This window comes from Podarcis vaucheri (genome assembly GCF_965113315.1).
Source record: "Podarcis vaucheri genome assembly, chromosome: 15".
Classification (NCBI taxonomy): domain Eukaryota; kingdom Metazoa; phylum Chordata; class Lepidosauria; order Squamata; family Lacertidae; genus Podarcis; species Podarcis vaucheri.
In genome coordinates, this window is record NC_138753.1 from 12721062 (window position 1) to 12737322 (window position 16261).

The following is a 16261-nucleotide window of genomic DNA, read 5'->3' on the forward strand; positions in this document are numbered from 1 at the left end:
GCATACCGCCTCCAATACTGGTTTAGCACATAGAAGGCCCCAGGTTCAGTTTTTGTCACCTGAGACCATGGGAGCCTGTCAGGGCAGACAGTACTGCACTAGATAGACTTAGTATAAGACAATTCTTATATCACAACCACTGTAGGCTGCAATTTATTTGTTGCATTTGTATCTCACCTTTTTCTGCAAGCTCAAGGCAGCTGACATTAGTCAACCCCTCGTTTATCCCCACAACAACCCTGTGAGGTAGGTCAGGCCAAGTGGCAGAGTGGGGAATTGCTTTTGAACCTTGGTCTCCTACAACATGGCTCTCTGAGAAGCTCAAGTCGAAATGCATATGCTTTGCATGCAGAAGATTCCAGGAGTCCTGGCTGTCTCTTGGCAAAATCAGAATCTCAGCACGGTGGGAAGTTTTTAAGGTTTTATATAAGAAGTCAGTGCAACGTTCCAGCATGGGTTTACGGGGCTGCAAATTCATAAGGCACAGCAGAGATCTGCAATATGTCTTGGAAAAACCAAGATTTGCCCACTCTGGAAGAATGGCAGATGCAACTGATAGACTACATGGAATTGGCAGAAATGACTGGCAGAATCCGGGACCTGGGAGAAGAGACGGAGGAAGAGGACTGGAAAAAGTTTAAGGACTATTTGCAAAAACACTGTAAATTGTATGAATGCTAAGATAATGCAGAATAGAAAATAACTTGGCACCAGTAACTTTAGTTAAGAAGTATGAAAATAAGTGATTTATAAGAATAAGGATGAAATTTTATTTAATATTATGCCAAACTTAAATATACAAGTATGTGAAAATAGAAATTAAAATTTGGAGACATAATATTTGAAAACTACAAAGTAAGAGTTGAAAAAAGGTGAAGCATTGCTGACGCAATTTTATAACTGGGAACGCAGATAAGGGAGATGTGAGGAAGTCCAAAAAGAAGGTTATGGAAATATGTTTTTTTTGGAAATTAATTATGTTGTATTTTTAATTTATTGTATGTTAACTTTTTGTTGTTTTCTTTTTTGTTTGTTTTATGTTGGTGATGGTGTTTTATGTGTTTGGTGATATATTGTTTAAAATCCTTAATAAATATTTCATTAAAAAAAGAGAGATCTGCAATATGTCACCAGGTGTAAGCTGCTCTCTCCTTTTGAAAAGCAGGGCAGGCATTAGCTGGTGGCATTAGCTGGTATTTGCATAGCTGGTGTCCTTTAGAGGCTTGGCATGCAAGATTTTGTTTGTGCTGGTCCTGTTGCCTCCATGTCCTTGGAGGAGTTTTCGGAGCCATCTTGCCCTCGGACTTATCCCCAAGCACCTTTCCAGAAAGGGATGGTTCTTCACTGACTGGAAGGCAACTGAGACAGTTCAACTGGTGGGGAGGTGTTAGGCCAGGGGCATTTGATGACTTGCAGGTGAGCCATTTTCTTAACAACCTGCTTGGCCCTTCCCCGAGATCCAGGCCTTGTGCAAGTGTTAGGAATTTGCCAGGCGCGTTTTGCACCTGGCTATGAGCCACCTGCAACCAAGTGAAGATGCCTGGGTCCCAGGATGGCACCTGACGTCACCACCATCTGGAGGTGTGTGCCTGAAAGATCCTTGGATTTTGACTGTTCTCACACACTAGCAACACACCCTGTAGAGTTCTATCTGTATCTGCACAATCAGAATGAATTTCAGGAACCAAAACGTTGTATTGAAAAATACAGCTTTCTAGCTGCCTGGTCCCCAAATGGCAAATAGGCATTCTGTTTTGGTGGCTGCAACCTTGGTTTAAGGAGCCATTTGGAGCCTAGCTTATAGATCTGAGTTTCCACCAACCAATGTGGCAAATTTCAAAAGCAGCCTCTTCCCATAAGCTTCTGCTTCCCCAGTCGTCAGTACAAGTTTACTTGGATGACAGCCCTGCCAATGACTTTTATTTCCAAGCATGGACGCTTCAGAGATGCAGCTTGAGGAGGATGAAATACTAGCAATGTTTTGTCTCTGGGTGAGCAGCATTCCTTCCCCACCTCCCTGAGATGAGAACAAACTTTTTTTTTTTAAAGAATAATAATGGGGATCTATAGGATATAATATAAATAGCACATCAGACTGGCTGTCTCTGTCGACTCCTGTTTGAGCCAGTCAGGAAGCTTCTGGTTCGGTTTTGTTTCTTTTCTTTCTTAATGCCAACTAAATAGTGGCGTTTCACCCCTCCCTGCTGAACAGTCAACGCCGCCTTCCCTTAAATGCAAGCTTTGACTTCCTGCCCAGACTGGCTGAAGGCTCCGTCTGTCACTCAAGGCTTAGGAAACATTTGTCCGAGGAGGCAATAAAACCTTCTCGGATTCTTTATCCGCTGCCCTATTAGGAATTCGTCCAGCCACAGAGTAAGCAAGCGTAGCCCTTGGCTCGACAATCCATTCCGTTTCCTTCTCCTGATAAAAGCAAGGAAACAGAACAGAAATTTGCATCTTGTGCATAGAGCCGGCATCACCCGATGTTTCCACGAGTGTGTGCAAATTACCTAGACAAGCCAGGTGGCCTAAATCAGGGGCAGGCAGACTTCAAGCTTGCGGGATCTACCGAATTTTTTGCTCTATAAGACTCACTTTTTCCCTCCTAAAAAGTAAGGGGAAATGTATGTGCATCCTATGGAGCGAATGCAGGCTGCGCAGCTATCCCAGAAGCCAGAACAGCAAGAGGGATTGCTGCTTTCACTGCGCAGCGATCCCTCTTGCTGTTCTGGCTTCTGGGATTCTGAATCCCCCCCCCCTTGTTTTCCTCCTCCAAAAACTAGGTGCGTCTTGTGGTCTGGTGCATCTTATAGAGCGAAAAATACGGTACTTTCTGGAATGTGTCCTTGAATTTTGACAAAGGCACCTGCTTGCCTGAATGGAGGGTAAGAGAGATGTGTGTGTGTGTGTGTGTGTGTGTGCGTGTGTGTACAAACTAGCCTAAGTTTTATCTATGTCCATTGCTCCACCCACTTTCGCCCCTGGCCCCACCCACTATTGGCATGGAGCGCTCAGAAGATCCCGCCCCCATTTCGGCCCCTGGGGCCAGAGGTTCCCCATCCCTGTTTTGCGACAACAGCCAAGTGTCCTAAATTGGCTGAGGAATTATGGGAAATGCAAATCTATACCATATTAACAGCGCTGCCGTCTAACACAAATCCGAGCTGGGAAATTCAATTACATGCAGCATGTGAGCTGCAGTATTGCTACACTTGCTGCTAATTACTTTCAACGGTGCAAACTAAACAAGACACCTTGCAGGAATTCCCGCGATCCTTGGCAGCCTGCACAGAAATGCCTTCCCATGCAAAGTGGTCCTCTCTGCCACGGGTATCACGCTACAGCTTCACCATCCAATCCTTCCGATATGATCTCAAACACTCCCTCACTGGGTGTGACTGGACACTCCGGGTTGTGTCGTTATAAGTCCTACACTCGGAGTAGGCCTACTGAAATGGATGGGATATGAGCAACTTGCTCATTTGTTTCATTTCTTGATTGCATGTCTATACCACCACTGCAGCCCTGGAAAGGATAAATACATGACACCATTCATTCAGTGTGGTGTAGTGGTTAAGAGTGGTGGACTTGTAATCCGGTGAACCGGGTTCGATTCCCCACTCCGCCACATGCAGCTGCTGGGTGAGCTTGGGCTAGTCACACTTTTCTGAAGTCTCTCAGCCTCACTCACCTCACAGAGTGTTTGTTGTGGGGGAGGAAGGGAAAGGAGATTGTTGGCTGCTTTGAGACTTCTTAGGGTAGTGATAAAGCCGAATATCAAAGCCAAACCTCCTCTTCTTCTTCTTCAACAACAACAGATTGAAGACCTGACTACACTATGAGCTGATTTACTTATAGATGTAGGCTTTGCATGGACAAGTGAAATGAAATTTGAAACTCATTTATGAATAAAGTAGGTTAAACACTGTGATTAACAAGTGTTAACAGTAAATAATTACGAGGTTTAACCTACTGTATTATAGTATATCTAGGATGTGGTATACTATTCTTTGTTTTCTTTCTTCACGTTTTTAAAGCCACTTTTTATGTGTTGTATTTTAACCTAACAACAACAACAATGTATATACCACCATTTTCTCCTAGGAACTCCAGGTGGTCACATGGTTCACTCCCTCCTTATTTAATCCTCACAACTAGACAGAAGGTGTCTCCAGCAGACATGGCTTTGACCCATACTGGGTTTGGCAGCAGCTGAAACAGGTTCCTGCTAGGCTCACCTGGTGAGCCCATCCCGCCCCAACAACCCCCCGCTGCCAGGCTGAAAGGGTTTTGATCTACCATCAATTGTACCCATTTCCAGAGGGGGCGCCGTCTTCGCCATGTTTGAAAGGGACCCCAGGGTCATCTAGTCCAACCCCCTGCAATGCAGGAATCTCAGCTAAAGCGTCCAAGACAGGTGGCCATTCCACCTCTGCTTAAAAACTTCCGAGGAAGGAGAGTCCACCACATCATGTGGGAGTCTGTTCCACTGTCTCACTGCTCTTACTGCCAGAAAAGTTCTTCCTGATGTTTAGTCGGAGTCCCCTTGTAACTTGAATACATTGGTTCAGGTCCCAGCCTTTGGAAAGAGGAGAAAACAAACTTGCTCCATTCTTCATTTTCACAGCTCTGTAACAGCATCATCTGCCTTGCACACAGATTTCCAGGTCCAATCTCTGACATTTCCAGGTAGGGCTGGAAAGGACTCCCCCGTGAAGAGAGCTGCTGCCAGTCTGTGCAGACAGTACTGAACTAGATGGACTAACGGTCTGACTCAAGCCTGAGGCAGCTTCCTGGCCCTTTCCGCAAAGCTTAAAAGACACATCAAAGGTATCATGGCAAAAGGAGAGATGGGGGGACCCCTGTGCTGCTCAAGAAATAGTTGAACTCCAAATCGCATTATTCCTGACAGCCATATTGGATGAGGCTGATGGGACTTGGAATCCAACAACATCTGGAGGCCATGAAGGAGCAACACCCCTGGAACAAGCTTTCATGGATGGTGGTCCACTTTTTGAGATGCATGCAGCATTACCCCAAGTTATATAGGCTATATTTTAATAGCAGCCAGAGTTAACAGCTATAATTAACATTCGCAAAACAGTTGTTAAGCACAGGCATCCTGGCATTTGGTGATCTAATTAACACATGTATTGTGATGAGAGAAAAAAGGGAGCTCTGGGTGGTAAGTTTTACTCAGAGTAGATCCATTGAAATTCAGAGGCCTAGCTTAGTCCTGTTCATTCATTCCAACTGATGTGCTCCAAGTACAGCTGACTGCCACCCTTAATCCCTATGAAAGTAGCGTTGCCGTATTTAAAAAAATAAAAACCAGGACATCCCAAAACTGTTGAGCATTCCAGACGTCAATTCCACCTTTGAAATCCCAGTAATGTCTGGGAAAATCCCGATGTATGGCAGCTCTATATTAAAGCCAACGGTAACAGAACAGAACATTTTAATGAATTGATTTCAGCTATGTGGAATCGTTGCCCTGATAACAAGTAACCTTACCTACCAGTAACAGCAGCTACATTTAAGCCGGTGGTCTCTACTCTCTGGACAATATCCCTGGCAACCCTTGTCCCAGAATTTGCCTGCATTGGGAAATACCTTCTTAAAACTTCTTTGGGATTTAGCCTCCCCTCCTAAGGCATCCTGGGACACTTAAGCCTCAGAGCAGGAGGTACACACATATTTACTTATATGTCACATTTATTTCCCACCTCTCCTCCAAAGGAGCACATGGCAGCACACATGGTTCTCCCTGTATTGCAGGGGGTTGGACTAGATGGCCCTAAGGGGTCCCTTCCAACTCTACAATTGTTAAGATTCTATAATTCCCTTTATCCTCACAACAACCCTGGCCCAAGGTCACCCAGGAAGCTCCATGGCTGGGTGGGGGTTTGAACCCTGGTCTCTCCCAGGCATTAATCCAACACATGTGCTAGAGACAAGATGCATCTAGAATCCACAAACACTAAACCTGCAAACACACTGCAACTGCTGAGGTATAGTCTGAACTGTTGATAACATGCATTTTTCAGTTTTTAATGTTATTTTGATTATTTTTTATCATGCCTTTCCTCAGAGCTCAAGCATGGCCTGCCTGCATTTTATCCGTGCCACGAACCCCCTCCGAGGCAAGTTAGGTTCAGAGAATGACTGACTAGCTTACTACTGTGAGTGCCATGGCCCAATGGGGAAAGCCATGGCTATTTAAAGTGGTTTTGTAGTGCTTTTAAATGTACACTGAGAATGTGGCTTAGAGTGCTGGATTAGGCCCATGGCACCGAGGTTCAAATCCCCACATGGCCACAAAGACCAACTCAGGTAACTTTGAGCCAGTCGCTATTCCTGCCAACCTCACAGGGTTGTTATTAGGCTGGAGGTTGGGGGGGAGGTTTGAGAGAAATATATGCACCCTCCACCCCTAAACTCCTTGGAAAAAAGGAATTGCAAATGCATAAATTGTAATGTGCTTGGGAGGTGAGCAAATCCTTCAGCTGGCTACCCAACCTTCCCAAATCTTGGTCCCATCTTCTAAATTATTACAAGAAGCTAGGAAGGGACTTATCTGCTAGAATGGCTGGGCTGCCACTCAGGAATTCATTTCTGAGATCAACCAACACATGTACAAGCTCCTTTTGACAGGAGCAATACATTTTCAACTGGTGGCGGTTTGTGTGTGGAGGTGGGGAGACACAAGGAGAATTAAGCATCCCTCCACAACCCGCAGCCAGTCAAGATCATTGCTGAACACTAGTTTTCTTGTTGCTAATGTCCTGCCAATGGTAGGAGCCCCCCACCAGGAAGCAGCACTTGGTTTTGTCCCATTATATGTGGCCACCTGTCATGAATGCTTTCTGCATTGCAGGGGGTTGGACTAGATGACCCTTGGGGGTCCCTCTGTCCAATTCTACAGTTCTAGGATGCCTTCTCAATAGTCAACCACTACCCTTAATGGACTAGGACCCACATACCTATGGGACCACCTCTCCTGGTATGTCCTGCAGAGGACCTTAAGGTCCACAAATGACAACATTTTGGAGGTCCCAAGTCGCAAGGTGATTAGATTGGTCTCAACTAGGGCCAGGGCCTTTTCAGTACTGGCCCCGACTTGGTGGAACGCTCTGTCACAACAGACTAGGGCGCTGCGGGACTTGACATCTTTCCGCAGGGCCTGCAAGACAGAGTTTTCCCGCCTGGTCTTTGGTCCTGACTCAGTCTGACCCTTATGTTTCCCTCCCCTTATGGCTTTGATCTATGGGCCACTTTTAAAATGAGGCTGCATTTTAAATTGCATTTTAACCTGTATTTTAAATTGGTTTTTTCAGCTATTATGTTTTTACTGTAATTTTACTGGTGTTAGCCGCCCTGAGCCCAGCTCTGGCCGGGGAGGGCGGGGTTTAAATAAAATTTATTATTATTATTATTATTGTTATTGAAAGACAAGGGCAAGCCCTTCCTCAATTCACTGCCTCCTCACACTTGATGTATTCAAGAGTATATACAACACACACAACCCAAAAACCCCCACAAGGGCCCAACCCCATTTGGTTCGGGCCAGAAACACATTATTGAACAAAAGCAAATGCTCACTCCACACAGAAGCCCGCTTCCAACTAGTGTGACCGACAAACGGAAGCCAGAGAATGAGAGATGCAGTGATAGAAACGACCAAGGGGCAAATTCAGTCTTCTCACAACATTCCCATCCTTCCCAAACAAAGCTTTCCCCCCTGAGGCGAAGGGTTGCCATTAGCCATTAGCCCTAAATTCTTCAGTGGGGTTTCTGGCAGCGAAGACAGAAGCGTCCTCCACCTTTGACACAGATGAAATGTTTTGCATGCAGAGCACACACGGAGACACACACACACGCCTTGTGATTGCACCTTCTGCACATCCAGCCCACCATAATGGCAAGCATTCATGCACGGAGCTGTAGACTGGGAAGCAAAGAAGTGCAGGGGGCAAAGGGAAGGGTCAGGGGGTTGCTCAAGGAGCCTGCCTGCCCCATATCTGGAGCATACATCTACCCCACAGAGAATAATCTCCTTGCTCCCCTGAGTCACTTGAAGGGGGAAAACAACAGCTCAGGACCCACTGATGTGGAAGAAGGCAGGAGGGGACCCTACGGCCACTCTGACCCAATTCTCACACTACATGTGGGCAGTCAGTGAGCAGACTGGGCAGTCCCAGTTACGGATTTCTGCAGCCGAAGCTGTGGTTATCTGGTTAATCGCACCTGATGTCTGCCCACGCAGGTGTAGGCGGAAACAGAGAAAAGCACGCAGGCAACCCACCGGCCCCCTCCCCTGCAAAAAGGCCTCCTCCCTTCACGGGTCTCCTTGCAAAATAATTGCAAGTCGGGGTGGAGGGGGCAGCCGTCGTGCTGCGTCTCCCAGATCTCATTAAGGGAAGGAAGGAAGGATTGGCAGGTTCATAGAATATGGATTATTCCCAGGAGATCGCCGTCCTCGCTTCACGCAACACCACTCAGGATGCAAAAAACAATACAAAAAACACCACGTCGATCTGGCCGTGTGTGTGTGTGTACGGCATTGTAATATGCAAGAGAAAGGAGGGAGTGGGAGGGAATCTCTCTCTCGCACACACGATCACCACCCGACAGAGAAAAGCACCGATAAATTGCAAGCAAAACAGGCATAGCGAAAAGGAGGGAGGAGGGAACATATTTCTCCCTAAATATTTCGCCTATGCATGCACACGCACACAAAAACACACACAGAGGCAACACCTAGCGATTCTCCAAGAGGCAATGCAAATTTACAAGCGGGGTTTGTGCGGATCTTTTTTTTCCGAAATAGCACGTGCAAAACACACAGAAGGGCCAAATTCTTCAGGACCAATTTGCACCCCAGAAGGTGGTGGCGTGTGTGTGTGTGTGCATGCGTGTGTAAGTAGCGGCGGCGGCGGCGGGGAGCCCCCACACAGCTGCACAATCCAGATGTGCACCTCCTGTCATTTTAAGGTGGCAGCGCTCGCAACACACCCAGCAGGAAGCAAACCCCGCAGGGGGCTGCTCCCCCCCCCAGCAGACCACCCATTCGCGCTTGCATTTTTACAAACCCCCACAACGTTACAAACCAAAACTGAGGGTGGAGGAGAGAGATCAGCGTCCCCGCACAGCCCATAAAAGCACACACACACGCGCAAAACAAGCGATTCTTAATGGGGAAGCCACAATTAAAATAATTTTTAAAAACTGCAAAAGGAGACGATCGGTGGAAAGCACCATTCCTTGAAATCGCGGCCCTTCTTCGAGCCACCCCCAGCAAACCTTCCCGCTCGTGCAAAGAGCAAAATCTTGGGATTAAGAGCAGGAGGCAGGGACCGCGGAAAAGCAGCAGCAGGAGGCGGCGGATTTTGCTGCTTCTTTTCCTTGGAGGAGGAGGAGGAGGAGAGGGCGAAGGGGGAGGCGGCGAGGGCGCAGCGCTTACCGGGCTTGGAGAGGCATGGAAGGGGCGTCGGGTCCGCCCGGGCTCGGTCCTCGCCCGGCGGCGCCGGTACCAGGGTGCAGGGACTGAAGGGAAGCGCTGGGGCGGGCAGGCGAGCCGCTACCGGCGCGCAGCAGCTCCCGCTGCGAGGAAGAGGCGCCCCCGCCGGTGCCTCCGAGCCGGCCCCGGTCTCCTCCCACTGGCTCGGCGGAGAAGGGTTTAAAGGGCCCGGCAGGCGGAGAAGGAGAGGTCATGTGACGAGCCGGCTCTCGCTCCCCCCCGCCCCGTCACACACCCGCGGTAGGCAGGGGTTGTCTTCAAAACAAAGAGCAAAAAAGACGCCCCTGAGCATGTGCAGAGCGCGTACCTAACTAGGCAGGGACAGCTCTGCTCCGTGTGAAGACGTGGTTATTTTTTTCCACGTTGTCAAGCACGTACAGGGGGCGTGTTCCCACCCCAATGAATGACCAGGTCTGATATGGAATCACAGAATTGGAAGGGACCCCAAGGGGCATCTATTCCAACCCCCTGCAATGCAGGAATCTTTTGCCCAACGTGGACTTCGAACCTGCGGCCCTGAGTCTCATGCTCCACCAACTGAGCTATCCAGCTATCATACATGAAGTTATGCTTTCTGAAACATACACACAGGCAGACAACTGGTGCTTAAGCATGAACAGAGGGCTTTCCTTTCCTTGTTTAAGTATAACCAGAAGCAGTTCCGATACACAAGGGGTTACTTTTAAGAAACAGTTGATTCGAGCATGTTGAACGAAACCTTCAGAGGTGATATTCAGGGAGTTTTTAAATATAAAAAGTGGATTCCGTGAACTTGAGCATGTGCAGAGTGCATTCTCGCCGCACCGAGTGAGCATAGCAGCAGCCAGCAACACTTAAGTAGCCACAATTTAAAGGAAGGGAAAAATTGAGTTGGGGCAGCGCATTCTTTCCTCAGCTAAGAGCCACCCATCTGCTGTAATATATTATACATGAAGTGATTTTTAAAAGGTCTTTGTGTACACAGAGAATGCCTTTCCATCCCACCAAGTAAGTAAGCGCCACAGCAAATGCCACCCTTGGTGGAGGAATAGTCCTCGTTTAAAGAAAGGATAAATAGGGTGCCATTGAGAATGTGCAGAGTGCCTGCCTGCCTCAAGCATAGCCTGATGCTAAGACATGGTAATAGAAAGCAAGGGAGGGGGAAATGGGAGAAAAGACATTTTGCTGCCTGAGGCGCAGAGGGGACTGACCGCTAGGGCAAGGTGGTTCACCTCAAAATCCATGGCTGTCTTGTATTCCATCTGCCCACCCCATTCATAACTTTCCAATCATTCAGAGACTGCCTAGAGTCTTTTCTGCCCATCTCCTCTGCTGGCCAATAACAGCTGTGAACAGCACAGCCAATCACAAATATTGTTATGGGCACCTGGTCTCACCCTTCAGCTTTGTCTGATGGTGGGAGGGAGGGAGCTGGAGAAAGGGGCTTCTCAGCTTAGCCCACCTCGCAGGGATGAGTTCAGATAGATGCTAAGCAATTGTACAACTGCATTTTAAGTGCCCACAGCATCTGAACTGCTTGACCCCACATACACCCACCCTTTCCTTCTGTGGAATTAACACTGTTCCAAGTGCCACATAATACTCGTTCCACAATTGTAAGAAATTGATCTTCACTGTAGTCTTCCTGGCGACTGCAAAAAAGGTGTTTGTTTAGGCTAGCCTATCCAAATATGCAGAACATTCCCGTGTTTTACTCTGTGTTTTGCTTATTGCTGGTTTTCATTATTTGAATGATACAAATAGCTGGTTTTAACTGTTTTTGGATCATTTTATTGTTTTAATCCGTTTGAGGTTTTTTGTGCGTGTGTTTTTTTACAATCAAGCGGTATGGAAATTATATGAAAATAAATAAACAAATGTTTGCGAGTGGGGAGGACAAGGAGAAAACCAGAACAAACTGACCACCTCCAGCTAAGGGGCACCCTTATCTGCCCCACTGGGTCCAGTGGTCATCAGCCATCTCTGTTGGGGTGAAGTCTGAAATGGCATCTGCACACCCCATTCTATGGTAGACAGCCAACTGATCTGGCAGCTCAATCTTACATCATCATCAGCAATGGTACAGTGTTTGTTCACTCACTCACTCACTCACTCACTCACTCACTCACACACACACACACACTTGGGGAGCAGCAGGTTAGTTTATGGGGTGTCGGCCAGGCCACAGGAATGCCAGTTTGGCCCCCACAACTGTGGGTGCCTGAGGCCATGAGTGCCATGGCTCTGACACCGAAATTTGTGGGTGCCCGCCCCCTTTCTGGGGAATTTTGTGGGTGCTTGGGCACCCAGGGAGTTGACGCCTATATTCCCGGCCACATGGCACAAACAGTTCTGCTTTCCAAAACCTCATAGTCCGAAACCTTACAGCACCTGCCGCCTGAGGTGGCTGACATCTCACTTTGCCTGATGGAAGGGCCGGACCCTGAACCTGAGATTACTTTATTTATTTATTTAGAGTACTTGTGCCTTGCTCTTCAGCAAAAAAAAAGCATCTCCCCAGAGCGGCTTACACTTCCAATAAATTAAAACCGCCCGCAGGTTTATAATCTAAGCAATCCGACAGACAAGGGGACAGGCTGGGAAGAGGGAGGTGGGAAAGCAAACTCAGGTGCCAATTCTCAAGTAGTCGTTCTTATACTGACCAGTTGGCACAGTAATAATCCCAGGGTAGGTGTCTAGTGATGCTGATCTTTTGGCAAAGCATATGAAGGGAGTCCTAATTCCCGTCTCTTCCACTGAGGCAGCCTGATGGAATAGAATGTCCGTTTAGTATCCAAAGTCACTCCAGACTTTTCTTCTAAGTGCCAGAGAATGACATATCCTACACACCTATACTTGGTAAATTATTAATACATCAGCCTTTTCCAACCTGGTGTTTTGGACTACAACTTCCATGAAACCAAGTTGTCTTCCAGGACATTGGGAGGGCACCGGGTTGGCGAAGCCTGACTTGCGGCAGGGGTAGAGGAACATGTGGCTCTCTGGATGTGGCTAGTCTCCAGCTCCCAGCATCCTGGCCATAGTGGCTGGAGTCCAGCCACATCTGGAGGACTGCAGGTTCCCAGCCCTGCCTTACAGGATGGCACAGATGACAGAAATATTAAGAACCTCCAAGGTTTCACAACAGAAAAGAGGCATGCGCTTGGAAAACCCCAATTCTCATGCCAGGCTTCATTGCCCAAACCACAGACCTCCTTGTACACTCACAAAAGGGTAGCTACTTACACATCACCCAGAAAGGAAATGCATCATCAAAATAGCAGTCAAGAGAGGACACAGATTTGCATAACATTTGGGCTTGCTGATTTATAGGCACGTGTGCACATTTAGAAATAATTGCTGTAGTTTAAATAGAGATGCAGAACATCTCGCCCCAGTGGGTGAGACTGTGATCTGGAGACCCTTATGCCCCTTCAGTCTCCTGTCTAGGTGCCCAAGTCTCCCTTTTTGTGGGGAAGGGCTGTAACTCAGTGGACAAGCACCTATTTTGCACAGAGAAGGTCCCTGGTTGGGTCCTCAGCATCTCCTAAGTAGGTCTGCCAGGGTTTCCCAAACTTGGGTTTCGGGTGGGTTTGGACTATGATTCCCATCATTCCTGACCACTGGTCCTGCTAGCGAGGGATGATGGGAGTTGTAGTCCAAAAACAGCTGGAGACACTGCTAGTACAGACCAAGGATAGCCAATATGGTGTCTTCCAGGTGTTGCTGGACAACAGCTCCCATCATTCCTTCCGTTGGCTACGCTGGCTGGGTCTGATGGGAGTTGTAGTTCAACAACACCTAGAGGGCACCTTTTACTGAGCTAGATGGGCCAACGATATGATTTGGTATGAGGCAGCTTCATATGATTTGGTATGAGGCAGCTTCTTATGTTCCTATGTCTTTTGTTATTTTGCTCCCTAGAGCCAGACTCTCCAGATGTTTGGGGCTGCAGCATGTCCCTCCCCCAAATCAATGTAGGCTTCGAAACACCTCCTTGTGAAGCCATCAATCCATTCATTAGACTTCTATCCCACTGTCTCTCTAAGGAGCTGAAGGCAGTGCACATTTCACCCTGACTGAAACTCAGCAATGGCTGAGAGGTTCTATGGCTGGCCTGAGGTAACCTAGTGAGCTTCATGGCCTACTGGCCATGGTTTGAACCCTAGCCTCCCCAGTCCCATGGCTGGCAAGAAGCGACAATTTGACCTAGGCCACCATACACCAGTCCTTTTGTGAAGAGGGGTTGATGGTTCAACAACCCCGAGAATTGCAACAGGGGTCTCCTAGCACCCCTCAGCCACCCTTGACAAACAACGGCTCCCAGAATTCTTTGCGGGAAGCCATGATTGTTCAAAGCAGTTGCTGTAAATGTATGCTGCAAATTTGACCCTAGTGGCTGGGGGCCTCATGGTGGGCTACCTCCTCTTGAGTTACAATTTCTACCCACCCTGCTTGGACTTATGGCAGTTTATCCACTTTATTCACTGCATTGCTGAGGGTGAGGGGAACGAGGTCAAGAAGCCTCTTGTGCCATTGACTCAGAGAAGGCTCCAACTTTCACTCACTCTTCCCGCCAATGTTTCCATTTCATATCGATTGTCGTTTCTGATGAGTCCACGCCGCGTCCTTGCTGACGAATCAAGGAAATTCGATCCACCGTCCTTGTCTATGAAGAGGAAGTAAAATCTTACACAGCAGACAATTTACCTCTCTCCACCAGGCATCTGTTCTCGCCAAGCAAGCTCCAGTGACATCCTGAGGCTGGCGCTTCTTTTCCCAACTAAGTTAAACTCAGGTTTACATAATATTCAAGCATCCCCCCCCCAAAAAAAATACACATACCCTCCAGGAAACTGGGGTAACACTGGTTTGAGGGGGGTAGGGTGGAATGTGTTGTAGATTTTCCTCACATGATCAAAGGAGCTGTTGACAGGAATGTGTCTGAGGAACTCCTAGGTCAAGTCAGAAGGATATCAACTCCCTGCACACTTGCAGCCTGACCTTAAGAAAAAAAATTAAATGTGCCTTAAAACCTTTGGTTTTAATTGCGTGAGGTCCATAGCGCTCTGCCTGAAACTGAGCTACAAATGGAGAACAGACAAACAGCTTTCCAAAATATAGATAAACCTTCATAATTAAAACACTCAATAAAAACAACCCTTTTAAAACAAGTTGGCAATTTAAACAGGGAGGCTGGTTTAATTGCATTCAGGTTATTAAAGATTCTGTCCTTTAGCTCTGTGTGCACATTTATTTATTTACCATTAACTGCATTTATATCCCACTTCTCCTCCATGGTGCTCAAAGTGGCATACATGGTTTGTCTCCTCCCCATTTTAATCTCACAACAACCCTCTGAGCTAGGTTAGGCTGACAGACAGTGACAGGCCCAAGGTCACCCAGTGAGCTTCAGGGCTGTGGGGGTTTGAATCCTTGTCTCCCAGGCCCCACTCTGACGTACGAACCATTCCTCCACACGTGTTCATACACATAGGATTGGGTTGTAAGATTGCCGTCCTAGAAGGCATTGCTAAGGAAATGTGTTATCAACTGCCTCATGGGATTACAGTGGTACCTCGGGTTAAGAACTTAATTCGTTCTGGAGGTCCGTTCTCAACCTGAAACTGTTCTTAACCTGAGGTACCACTTTAGCTAATGGGGCCTCCCGCTGCCGCTGTGCGATTTCTGTTCTTATCCTGAAGCAAAGTTCTTAACCCGAGGTACTATTTCTGGGTTAGCGGAGTCTGTAACCTGAAGTGTCTGTAACCCGAGGTACCACTGTACTCGCAATCCTTATGAGAGGATCCTTTCGTTCCTCAGAGAGATGGTCACTAGTGGTGCACCGCGTTTATCTTTATATAACTCGCCTGAGAACAGATCCATTTCTTTTCAGAATGTTCCAGAACAGGGGTGAGGAACCTGCATCTCTCCATAGGTTGTTGAACTCCAGCTCTCATCTGCCCCAGGCAGGGGTGCTGGGAGCTGTGGTTTCAACCTTAACTGGAGGGCCACCGGATCCTCACCCGTGTTCTAGAACATTCTGAAATCAAGAACTGACCAGTCAGTTTTAAAATTAAGGTGGTTGTCAGCCAGTAGAGAGACATTTACTACCTATAGCCGTGGCTTTCAACCAGTGTGCCGTGGCACCCTGGGGTGCCTTGAATGGTGGTCAGGGGTGCCGTGGGCGACACTGGCCTCTGTCCCTCTTTCCTTCCCTCCCTCCTTGGGTGCCCTCTCGCATCTCTGCCTCCCAAAGGCTTGCACGGCTGTTGGTTGCAGCAGCCCTAGCTACAATCCCCCCAGGTGAATGGTGCCTCTGGGGCTGGCCAGGGGGTGCTGGTTGCCAGGAGCTAAGGCAGCCTTGGAGTAAGGAAGCAAGTGGGCGAGGAAGCCCAGCCAGCCAGTCCACCCAGGCCCCTGTGGGGCAGTGTTGTGAGGAGGCAGCTCAGAGACCAGGGGCGGCGGCAGCGGCTGCCCAGAGGACTCCCAAGGAGAGGGGAGAGGAGAGGAGGCTGAGGGAACACTCCACAAGGGAGGGTGTTCAAAAAAGGGTGAGAGGCTGCCAGCTCTGCAGGCAAAGGGCAACACAACTGGGCTCCTGAGCCCGGCAGAAAGAATGTAGTTGGTCAAGGGAGACTTGGACTGAAAAAGGTCAAAAACCTCTTACCTATAGGGTTGTTTTATTCATGCTGGCAGCCATAAAGTTGTGGGCTACTTTTCTGACCCAAAACAGCGTGGACTTCCACCCCACCCCACACC

General features: G+C 48.0%; 1 protein-coding gene across 7 annotated transcripts in view; it reads right to left on the bottom strand.

Annotated features, from left to right (window-relative positions):
• SH2B2 (SH2B adaptor protein 2) overlaps positions 1 to 15866 on the bottom strand; it is a 66374-nt gene extending 50508 nt beyond the window's left edge. For 3 of the 7 annotated variants that reach the window (XR_014214134.1, XR_014214135.1, XM_082201433.1), the window contains exons 1-2: positions 14345 to 14698; positions 14068 to 14168 (exon numbers count right to left, since the gene is read on the bottom strand). Coding sequence is in view for 3 of the 7 variants with exons in the window: in XM_082201433.1 (XP_082057559.1) it covers positions 14068 to 14088 (21 nt within the window). In the remaining 4 variants the exon portion in view is untranslated. Of the gene's footprint in view, positions 1 to 9463; positions 9676 to 12162; positions 12266 to 14067; positions 14169 to 14344; positions 14699 to 15613 lie in introns of those variants that run through there. The other 4 variants (XM_082201432.1, XM_082201431.1, XM_082201435.1 and 1 more) reach the window with 4 other exon arrangements.
• Between the last annotated feature and the right edge of the window lie 395 nt (positions 15867 to 16261).